Source organism: Dromaius novaehollandiae, chromosome 5 (genome assembly GCF_036370855.1).
Source record: "Dromaius novaehollandiae isolate bDroNov1 chromosome 5, bDroNov1.hap1, whole genome shotgun sequence".
Lineage (NCBI taxonomy): Eukaryota > Metazoa > Chordata > Aves > Casuariiformes > Dromaiidae > Dromaius > Dromaius novaehollandiae.
The window spans coordinates 19,369,137-19,381,250 of record NC_088102.1 but is presented as its reverse complement, the minus strand read 5'-3'; the positions used below and the strand labels follow the sequence as shown (position 1 = coordinate 19,381,250).

Here is a 12,114-nt window from a genome sequence, read left to right as displayed (position 1 = left end):
ATAGTCTGCTGGTTAGAGCACTTCCCATACAGCACAAGCCTGTTGTTCAACATCCTCCACAGTGTGAGAGCTCAAATCCTTCTCAAGAGAAGCTAACTACTAGCCTATGGGGCTGGGGAGTAGGTTGCCGTCTACATCTTTCCTGTTGTTGAAATGCCTGTTTTGTAGCCATGTACACAGGGTTAATGAAGCCAGGAACAGAGCATGCGTGGGGGAGCATGACAGTTTAACCTGATAGTTAGCACTGTAGGGGGAAGGGAGAGTCCTAAGTTCTTGGCTGACGGCCACAATGGGTTTTGATTTATTAATCCAATGACTGATAATGATAGTCTTAAGATCAGAAACTAGAGTTCAACCACTAAGCTGCAAAGTCATTGTGCCATGAGCAAGAACCCGGAATGGAGGGTTTATACGCAGAGGACAGACTCACTTGGCAGCAATAGGAGGGGGCGATTCAGGCCATGGCAATCAGAGCAAGATCCTCACTACATTTGCAGTGCACATGAGCATCAGTGGCAGCAGCAGAGTTGTTTTTTATCCTTTAACAGGCAGAAAGGTTAGACAGGTAGCACTGAAGCTATTAACTGGGACCAAAAGTAATAATTTGACTATCAAGATATTAGCATTCCTGGAGGGTGCACATGCTTTTTCTGTAAGTTTCTTTATGGAAACTCTTGGGCAAGGAAGGCACCTTGACAGGTCACCTACTCCCAGCAAAATCAGCTATAAATCCTGGTATTACTCTTCGGAATCAGCTGAGTGCTTGCTCAGCCTAGGAGAAAGTAGTGCTGTGTCCAGAGCAGTGCCTATCCCTTGAATTCCTCCCTGCCTCCCCAGATAGGTGGATGTTGCTCAAGTCATATCAGATGCACAGGTCAGGACTTGGCCTCCTTTCTGTAAGTGAGAACTGGTGTTTTCACATGTGCCTTGGGGGTTTAGGAGCACAAGTGTCTTTAATTTCCCAAATGGATCTGAATTCATAAATGCTGTAATCTTTAGAAAATGTGTCTTTGGAGTGTTTTGTCCTTCTAATTTGGAATGTCAAAGACTTATCTAGGGGCTGTTTTTCTCAGTGATTTGAACAGCACCAATGACACTACCATATGCTTTTATTTTCAGTGAATTGTCCATCAGGATGAGTTCCAACTTCTGCTAGTCAACATCAGTTACTGCAGAATTACCCTTCTCAAGTCTGGATGAGAGATGTTTATATTAATAATTACAATAATCTCCTCTTAAACAGCTCCCCAATGCAAACTTTTACCATTAGAAATAATTTGCTTTACAAGACAAATGTTACCATAATCCACAGTATTTTTTACATAATTAAAATCATAATTAAAATTATTTCATATGCATTCATTTCATATACAAGTAGGCATAGCATCAAGAACTGTAATAAATCACAGGACTTTCTAAAACTGCCTATTGTTAATGTTTTTCTTTGCTCTTAGTAAATTTTACATACATACAGGTCAAACCACTCATTTTTTTATGTTATATTAAGATTCTATGTAAGCAGTCATCACTGTTACGTACATTCTCTTTTCTTCTATTTTATTAATCTGATTTATTCAATGATCTATTAAGGGCCAGCTACTTAAAAAGTGGGGTCTGGGCGTGAAGGGCATACATGTATATGTTCATATGCAATAGAAAGTGAATAAATAATTTTAAAAATAAAACATTCAGCTTTACTTTGAATGTCATAAACTATATTTATGTGTATGTTTTTCATTTGAAAATTGTGAAAAGCCACTCTTCCTTAACAAAAACAAAGGGTCATATGTGTAGCTCATTTAAATCAATGGAAAGGTGCCACTTCCCAAATTAACTTTGAGACATTCAATCAAAGTTACAGATGTATAGTTAGTTTCAGCTTTTAAATTAACCCAGTGCTAAGTTACAGAAATAAAGACAATGTGTGTGTGGACACTATCGAATTGAAAGAGACTTAAAAGATTTCATAACAGCCAAAGTAAAGTGCTTTTACTTCTTAGTGGGAAAGAAGAGAGAGATAGAATCTGGTAAAATTCACTTTTGGCTGAAAGCAAGCATTTAGAATAAAATTTCCACAAAATAGTGTTTGAAAATAAGGACAGAGATTTTAGTAGAGAAACTCCAGGTTTATCTTTGCTGAGATTGTTGGGCTGCATAAAGTTATCCAAACCAGCTAACGGCCATTGCATGCATTGCATACAAATTATAAACTTAAAAAAGGACTAAATGCCAAGTCTCTTACCTGTATATTGAGGGGTTACTCTGAACATGAAATTGTAAGTTGTGTCCAGATCCAAGTATTTAATGGCATTCTTTGCTATATGGTTATGCTCTTGTATTGAATATCTGCATGTGTCTAACTTCAGGTCCCATTTTTTTCCATTTATAGTACCAAAGTTATGCATGAACCATTGCTTGGATGGAAAGCTTATGTTGAAAGGCACCTTGTTAGGCATGGTGGGCTCTGCTATTGCAGTCTGATTGTCCAGAACGGCCATGATTAGGAAGCTGCTGCTCCCTGGAATCACCACTGTCTTTTCCACATCAGTGATTCTAAATCCATCTTTACCTAACAAAAGCAAAGCAAAGAGTTAAACTTTGTTTGTTAATTTTTAGCACTGTAGATCTGTGCCTAAATGGTGACCTTCATTTTGAATAATTCCTCACCTTTGCCATTTGAAAGACCACATTGCAAAACAATCTGCCCCATAATTTCAGTTAAAATATTCATAAACAGAACTTTCTGAGTAAAATTCCACATTGATTGATGAATTCATGTTAGCTACAGCAATCTCACTCTTACAGGTAGAATCTGTGACATGATCAGCACTTCATTTTAACATGACACATAAGGTCATGTGATTGTAACATTTATACCATAATTCATTTAAAAATATTTTTGGTAATCACCTTCCCCCAAAACACCCATCCAATACCATTAATGTAGGCAGAGATGGGATAGACATAGAAGCTCCCTAGCTAACCACAGTTTTTTTCAGCTCTGCCTACCTTTCTGACTAATACACAGGCAAGAAATGACATAGAAACTGCTTTCCTGGGCCTCTATATTTCTTTCCAATAACTTTAAACTCTGTTTTGTGCACTGCAGCAGAAGCCACATCTGTGTCTCTGAATTTTTATGTTTCAACAGCTACACCAAAAAAAAATTTCGGTGTAGAACAGAACTTGCTCTTAAGGGAACCAGGCAGAATCACTTTACACATCCTTACAGCAAAATTTAAGAATGACATAGCTGCTTTTTGTCTTGGAAATTTACTCCAGTTCGATCTTTTAAAACAAACTATTTTAAATAGTGCTACCAAAAAAAATAACCAAAGGTTATTTTTTTTTTTTATTGGACAATGCTAAAGTTCAGTAATTGGGGACATACATCCCATCCCACTGTCCCAAAAGGACAGTTCAGGCTTAGAGCATGCTGGCTTTTCAAAGATGTTGACATTGGGTGTTCTTTTAAATGACCCAAGAGGTCATTTAAAAGAATCAAGAAGTATGCAAATAGCTCAGGTCTCAAAAGGTCTTTGCTGACCACCCTCTCCTTGTTCACACTTCAAATTACCTTTTTTACTTCTTCAGAACCTACCTAGCTTTACATGTATTTTTCTGCTTTCATGTGTCCATTCTCTGCACACTCTCAAAACATGACAATAAATACTAATCTTCTCAGTAATAATTTACAACAGTCAGGAAGTGAAAAAATTTTTAAAAGTTGTTAGAATAGTTTGGATAGGGTTAAGTCCTTTTGAAACTGGTGGATATAACAGCTGTCCTTCCTAAATTATTAAAGAAATGATTGAGATCTTTTTAGTATTAGAGAACCGAAACAATGGCAACCTCCACCCAGAATCTATAAAATTTCCAAAAGACATATGCTGGGCATGTGTAGGCAGGGACTTTTATGGACTGTTCATCTGTGAAAGTGCGTCTGTCTGTCTGTCTGCCCATGCACAGAAGTAAGCAAGCAGGTGTGTTCTGTATGCCACTGCAGGATTAGCTAGTGCATAACCTCCTGAAATCTAGCTGCTCTTACTCTGTGATCAATGGAATGTAGTTTATGCTCCCTTCATTGTGAGATAAGTGTCCTCATATTACCTCGTATTTATTGCAGGATAAGACTGTGCACCTGAACAACAGTTGTCCTGAAGCAGCTTTATCAGGATTTTGCTATAAATAGTCATGAAATAATAGTCTTAGGAAGAGCATCTTGACGACTCGGGCTACAGTTGCATTAGGGAGATCAGCTGCTTTATACTGGAAACATTCTCCTGTGACAGGGCAGAAACCCTGAAAGTGGTTACCTGATGCAGTATCTTTTGATTAAAATTAAGAAAAGGGATTAGTTAAATCTAGTTTTATGACTGAGATTTCTGAGGAGTTTTAGCTTCAGACTTTCTTGATGCTCAGAAGCCAAATCGATCTCTGTTACTGTGCTGAATGCTTCCAACAAACAGTGCAAGGGGGACTGCAATTGCTTAATCTTAACTAGCAAATCTAGTAATGGCTGTGCAGTTAAGAAAGGGAGGAGGGAGGAAGGGAAGCTTCTGGAATTTCTTTTGGAGTTGTCCAGTGCAAAGCTGTACCAGAAATTAATGCAACGGAAGCAGAAATTTTCTGGTTAACATTCAGTCAACAAAGGCATAAATGGTCATCTGGACCAAGACCATTCTTCATAGGAAGCTGACCTTTTAAGCAGTCACCTCGCTATTTCCCAGTAACAAACAAAAGATCTTGCAAACTACTAAGAAAATACAGATCAGCTTAAAGCTTCCTGTAGGGTAGATAATGATATGATCTTTGGGTGCACTTACAAACTCATTAGACAAAGAGAGGCACTTTGGGAGGCAGTATTCTTTCCTCAGAACAATATAGTGACACATTTTTGGACATAGTAAGAAAAACTGAAAAGAAATTACTGATATAGGTGTCAGGTCACTGTATTATGTCTGGGAAAGGAAGATTTGAGTTTCTGTCACTATTTTAAGACTGCTGATTAGGCCTTTTAAACCTCATCAGGACTGTATGTTGAAAGAAGATGCGTTCCACTATACTTGTGGCACTGCTGGGTATAGCAACCACCTTCGATCAGGAGAAAGGCAGAGTCTTAGCTCCTTTATGAAACAGATGAAATCTGAGGGGTGTCTGCCTCAAACAAGATCACGTGGAAAACTGGAGCACAAAGACTGGCTGAAAGGGAGTGTTGTCTCAGTGAGGGCGAAGTGGAAGGAGTGGGGGAAAAAAAAACACAGGAAATGACAGATAAAGGAGCAGAAAGCCAAGAAACAGTAGAATAAATACTAGCAAAAATGAAAGAGACAAAGCATCTTGGCCTGAGCAGTGGCTCAAAGTGGCTTTTTCACCAAAAAAGCCAAACAACAAACAAAAAAACCCAAACACTTCATGCCTCCTGCATTCAAAGAACATACGTTTGTAATCAAATAGCTGACTCCAGTCACCAATTTATTCTTAGTTGAACTAATATGCATACTAAATTTAGCATACATCAAAAAGAAAGATAATGCAGTTTTGACTTTTGGATTATCTTTATCTAAAGTCATCACATTTTCACCTGTACTGCAGCCAGCTCAGCTGGAGAGATGGGGCAGATGGATGGAGCAATGATTTTTCCTCTTCCTCATCTTACCAGACTAGTATGTGTAAAACACTCTGCAACACTGCTGAAGGTGATCAGAATGCTGGCAGCTGACTTTGCACTGTAGTGGATTTTGCTCCCACAAGCTCTTAAAGTGACTTAGTTGTGAGAAGGCAACAACAAGTTTTGGAGTGCTAGCAATCCATAATAATAATAATAATAATAATAAGAAGAAGAAGAAGAAGAAGAAGTAAATGATAACATCTTTACTATACTATAGTGATTTCTAAAATGATTGTATAACAATGTTCCTAGCATACCACAACTAAAATGAAAAGAATATTTAAGAACCTCATTACATATACAGGCACCTATACCCACATGTACATGCAATGCTTGAAATAAGCAGAAAATGTTTATTTTATGAGGTTAAAACCTTAGGTTATGAACTCAACAGGAATGAAAACCAGGAGCTGCTACTCAGAGAAGCAACAGCTCCTGGCAACCCTTGCTACTCACAAGACCAGGCCGCTTGCACTATGCTGGGGTTTGTAGTGGGAGGATGCAGCGAGGGCTTCTGTAAGCCAACTATTACTCTGCTCCTCAAGAAAGGCAAGGCCTTACCTCCATGAGTGCAATGGCCACCAACCCCTCATTGCCTTCTGGACTCAGCATAGGTTTTGGTAGTTCAGCTGCCAAGAAGAAAATTTTGCCTCCACGGTCTGTGTGTAGGATCTTTTGACTCCTGCTGAGTTCAGAACTCAGGAGCTGTGATCTGGGAGCTGCGATCTGTGAGCTGCTGCTAATTATCACAAAGGTAAAATATCTCTCATCCAGTAGTATTTCGCACCTGCCAAAGGCAATGGCTTTTGAGCTAGGCTGTTCTCGGCACTTGTATTTCAAGCGGAGCTTTTTGCCCACAAAAAAGTGGTGTACCTATTTAGAATAGGGAACAGTGGTATTGAAACACAGGACTGCAGTTCAGGGCTTGAAATAAGAGGGAATGTATATGAAGATCCCTTTTACCATAAAGAATCAATGACACTTGAGTGACTACATCTGCAACTTACCAGGATTAGAAAGGTGGAGTGTTATGTTATTGTCATTTAAGCGTTTCGTAACAGTTAATGTATATTTTATGCAGGGACTGCTTCCTTCAGATTCAATGGGGAACTTCTCTAGAACATTTACAATGACAGAGGATAAATAATGTGGTGAATATTCCAGTGGGAAATCACCGACTATCAGAGCTGCTCCGACTGGCCTATAATGACAGGAAGTATAAGTTAGTTTATTGTGTGTTGGATAATTCCCCAGGTAAACAGCATATACACTTCATGCTCGTTCTACAAATTCCGAAGAGAAATTGCTCTCCAAAGTCAAAGCAAACTGGCCAATATCAGATGCGGAAGTTAGGTGACCTGCACAGATGAAAGAATATTTGAAAGAAAGTCCTCATAATGCTACTAACTGATGCAATAGGTTTGGATTCTTAGATTGCATAGCCCTTTGCCTGTCTGCTGAAAAAAACCCAAAGAACAATTACTTACCTTTCTTTCAGTAAACAGAGTTCATGCAGCCATGTCCATATGTACTCTATGGCTGTGGACACAGAATTAGTTACTAGAAAAAGGTGCTCTGAGCCAGGTTATTCAGTGACTGAAACAAAGCTTTACCAGATTCAAACTGAGATACTACACCAAAATTACTTATAGTCTTCAGAGGAGTTAAGCTACATATATATGCATACATATATGCACACACACAGAGCACAGTTTCTATAATCCCTATATGTTATGGGAATACTCATAAGAAGTAGAAGTTGTTGCTTTTTCTCTGCTAAAATGCATAGTAATATGCCTTGTGGGTTCTAAATAAGCTGTCTTGGAGCACACCTTCATACAAGCTGGCACATACTTGAGTTGAAATTCCCTGATCCTTAGATAGTCAGTAAAGACAGTGAAGAATGTAAGAAATTTCCTATATTGTGACACCTAAAATGTGCAGAGCAATCATTTCTCCAGAATTTTTTGGTTTGGGGGAGACAATAGAGATGTGAATGACAATAGAGATGGGAATTTGTTACTTAATATGACACAAATTCTCAAAAAAAACCAACCTCTTAGGAATTTCAAAAAAAAAAAAAAAAAAAAAAAAAGCTTAGGTTGTGGTGCAGATGTAAACTTCATGGAAGACAGAATATGGTGGGGAAGTGGTGTTGAGACACCATAAAGCTTTTAGTCTGCAGATATACACATAAATGAAGGATTACATTAAATGCAGAATGGGAGTGAATCCCCCCTCACACCTGCCTATTTAAACTTAGATACAAATACTTGGAGTACAGCTGACAACTGATACAGCTAGAGAAAAAGATAAATCAACTTAACAGTGGACACACTTGAAGATTCACAGACCACATCTATGAATCCAGTGAACTCTCATAAAAGGGAAATAAATATTTAGTAAATAAGGATGAGGAAAGTCAATACGCGGATAGGTGGAAACTGGAGCTGAAACGGAAAGCAACAGCATTTAAACATTCTTATAGTGCCTGTGGACTGGAATTTGTACTATTATGCAGATTCTGCGATGAATACAAATTATTTCCTAGATGGAGGTGGCTAAGGATACATATCTTTTAGGAATGACTGACATCTCTTATAGTGACTGTCAAACTGACTGTGTCAGTGAGTACAATAGATTATTGGAAGCAGTGGTAAGCTAAGAAATCTTCTTCTTGGGTATTGCTGCTACTAATAATCTACCATGCTCACTGATGCTATGTAAATTCTCTTTCTCTTTGGCCATTTCTGAAAACTTCTGCTAAGGTAATAATAAGAAAAGATATGTTTAGGTTTGATAACAGAACTGTTTCGCCTTGAACTGAGTTGTATCAATACTCAAAAAGTTGTATCAATACTCAAAAAGGAAAATACTGACTCAAATCTTTGAGTAACACCTATTAGTTTCTGAGATCATCAAGAGAAGGATCTTCTAACTATTCCAGACTTCTGGGAAATGAGATTCATGCAGGGGACTCAGGAATCTATGAACATTTGGTATTGGAAATTGCAATATTGATGGCATCAGTACCCAGCTAAAGGCAGACCCAGTAAGTTGTGCTGAATGGATTGTGCCCTCACTTTCAGAACTTGTTCTAGTCAAAGCAGAGATTCCAAGCATCTGTGCAGAATGCCTACTTTGTACTGCAGACTGTGTATGCAAATATGAGGAAGTAATTGGTACTGCTGCTCTGAAGGACAGTTCTTTAGAGACACCAGAATAATCAAGCATAGACTTCAGCTTCCTTTAACAAGAAATCCATTCTTGTGGTCCTTAGAGAAGTAATACAAGGATCTGTGCTCTCAGACTGATTGCCAAATAAATAGTTGGGGGCTGAAAAAGATGTCCCATACAGCATGTTAGAAGAAGAACTACCAAGTACTTTCAATGGAGGGCTGTTCAGAGCTTGATGTGTTCTGTTATTGGTGTATGAGATAGGCCCTGTAGATTCAGGAAATTATTTGTAACATCTTGAGTCTGTTCAGTTGTTTTAGAAAAAGAACAGAAACAATTTTCTCTCTTTTGTGCCTCTGTGAAGAAGAACAAACACTTTGAGAACCTGTTGCTGAGGAGTATAGCATCACTTGGAAAACAAGACCCGGAATCAGGAGATATTTTTAACTGGCTCTAAGGGCACCTCCTTGTATTGTGTAAACAAATATGAAGAATTCACCACAACTAAAATCTACTCTAATTAACTGAACTCTGGCATCCTACAACAATTTAAGGAGAGTCCCTTCTGCCTACCATCATTTACAATAAGACAAACTGAAAACAAGAGCAGGAGATGCCTACTGACAGCTCTGCCTTCTCCTACAGCTCTGGCTGTGAAAAAACAAGTGATTTGATGGCCATTCTGCTTCCTTTAAAGATGGAAGCTGAAAGTCTCAAAGACACAGAGGGTTCAGGTGCACATCAGTAAACACTAGTGACTGAGACAGTCTGGTCTCCAGTCCATAGGTTAGAAATGCAACATACAGATAAGCATTCTCAGTAAAATGAGAAAACGCTTGTACACAATGTTATTGGTTTGTAACAGAAGGACACTGCAAATCCTTTGTAGATTGAACAAAGCCTCAAATACCCCTGAGGAGTATGAATGTAAGTCACACTGGACTACTTGGCCCAGGGTCCAATACATGCGTTGTGGACCGGATACCTTTGGCACTATAAATGTATTAGTATGCTGTTTTAATGAGCACTACATTCATTTACAAAATTTAAATACTGATATAACTACAAACACCTAAGGGTCAGCTGAAAATAAGGCTTGGTCCACTCTTGTTGGTCCCTACTAGAGTCTACTAAGTGTATTGCACCAGTAAAGTACTGATTCAACACATAATATTAGCACATAGGAAGAAAACAAGTAAGAAGTCACAATAATCCTAGGTTTTATAAAAACTACAACATTGCATTTTAAGGATCAGATACAGCAGTCTTAAATACTAGACTCAGCAGGCTTCTAATAAATATTAACTGTGACTCTCTCAAATGGCTGTTATTTTAACTAGATTATATGCTGCTTATGTCACTCCAGCAATCAATTACAAGGGAAGAGAGGTAATATTTCTAATCTTTGCTATTAACTACCTGACAAATAATAACTTTTTAACAGTCTCTGAGAATTCAGAGTTTCAGCAAACCTTTGCTTGAACCAAAACAAGAGTGGATCTATTTTTGAAGAGTGAAAAAAAAGTAATAATTGACAAAAAAAATGCCACCCATATGTCTGCAACCAAATTATGAAACTTGACATTTGGTAAAACATTTTGGTATTTATTTCTAAATTTCTAAAATAGCATATCAAAAAAATCAAAATATGAACTATAATGTATTTTGCCAATGCCCTCTTGCTAGTTAACATTTGAAAGAATTAAATACTCTGACTTATTAAGTCTTAATATATTATCATTATCATCTTACCAATATTGTATAACTTGACCTTTATGCAGGTAATGAATACTTGAGCTCTTGATACTCCTCTTCCTTCTGCTAGGTGAATTATGCTCAAAAAATATCATTTGCTGTTCTGTGATATATTGCGGAGACAATGCATGGTCAAATAATTTGTTTACCTCCTAAAATATCAGAGAAAAGGCGGCGGTCATCTTTTTAGTTATACTTTATCTAATATGATAGAATATAAACTTATTTTGATGCCCCATAATCCAGTCTTAAAGCTATTGTGAAATGGAATCAATGAAAATTATTAATTCCTATAAAAGAGGCTGTTTATTTTCCTTGTGATGGAAATCTTGCCCATAGAATAACTATAATTTTAAAAGTTACATTTATTTGGTCTCAAAATAGTAGAATCTGTAATACCACAATTGTTTATTTTTTATAGCAAAGGAAAACCTGTACTAGCTGAACTGTTTGACTCTTGTCAAAAATCTCTAAACAGCAATCAACGTATTCCTTTAGACCATTTTTGTACTGATTTATAATATCATGAAAAAGGAATAATAAATGATAGTAGGATTATATTATTGGATGATAATTGGTAGTACTCACATTGGTTTAGCAGGTATAATATTCTGATTATGCCATTATCAGTAGAACAGTAACAGTCAGGTACAAAGTATAAAAGGAGGAGCTAGCTGTGTCAGTACAGTTAGTGGCACTATATGTCAAAGAAAGTTTAGAGTCAAATCCAATTTTCAAGCTACCTCTGTCAACCAGTAACATCAGGAACTCTGAAATCCGGAAAATGAATAGGAAAAATGCAGTGGAAGGACTGTGTTACTCACTGCCAGACCAGCATGGTAAGAGCACCTGGGACATCCTGAGAGTGATCAAGCAGGATGTGAAGGTAAGGAATATAGTAATAATGGGAAACTTGTTATCCCACTAATTGGGATTGAATATTGGTTAAATGTCCCATCAAGATGTGATACCAAAACCTAATGTTTAGATTCCATCACTGATTGCTTCATGGAATAGCTGGTTAGGGAACCCACAGGAGTTGAAACAGCTCTTGACTTGCTCCTGACCCTTACATATGTCCATGGTGTCCTTAGATTAAACACTGGGTGAGAAATGCTATTAGAAGTAAAAGGTGTCCTTCAAAAACTGGAGATGATACTAGATGATATTGTAACTTTTGGCTGGTTGGGTGCATAAACACAGACGACAAGCCACACAAAGCTTGAGGAAAAGCTTACAAAAGGCACAGAGATAGTACAAAATTATTTTTCAAACACATCAGGAGTGGGAAACTTGCTAGATAGTTTCTAGGACCAATTAAATTATAGAAGTGCTCAGAAAAAACAGGACCATAGCAGAAAAACTAAGTGAATTTCTGGTAGCTACATCAGCTGTGGAGAAGCTGGGGAGTTCCCCCTGTGGAACCTTCTGTGTAGGGGCTGCTTCAAATGGCAGCATCAATAGCTGAGACTGAAGGACAGGGGCAAACCCACCGCCTGGATGGTTTCACT

At 37.8% G+C, this 12,114-nt stretch overlaps 1 protein-coding gene across 1 annotated transcript in view; it reads right to left on the bottom strand.

Moving 5' to 3' along the window:
* CATSPERB (cation channel sperm associated auxiliary subunit beta) overlaps positions 1 to 12,114 on the bottom strand; it is a 45,364-nt gene that overhangs the window by 13,100 nt on the left and 20,150 nt on the right. Inside the window, exon 11 of the mRNA XM_064511851.1 lies at positions 2,243 to 2,569. Coding sequence (XP_064367921.1) covers positions 2,243 to 2,569 — 327 coding nt within the window. The remainder of the gene's footprint in view (positions 1 to 2,242; positions 2,570 to 12,114) is intronic.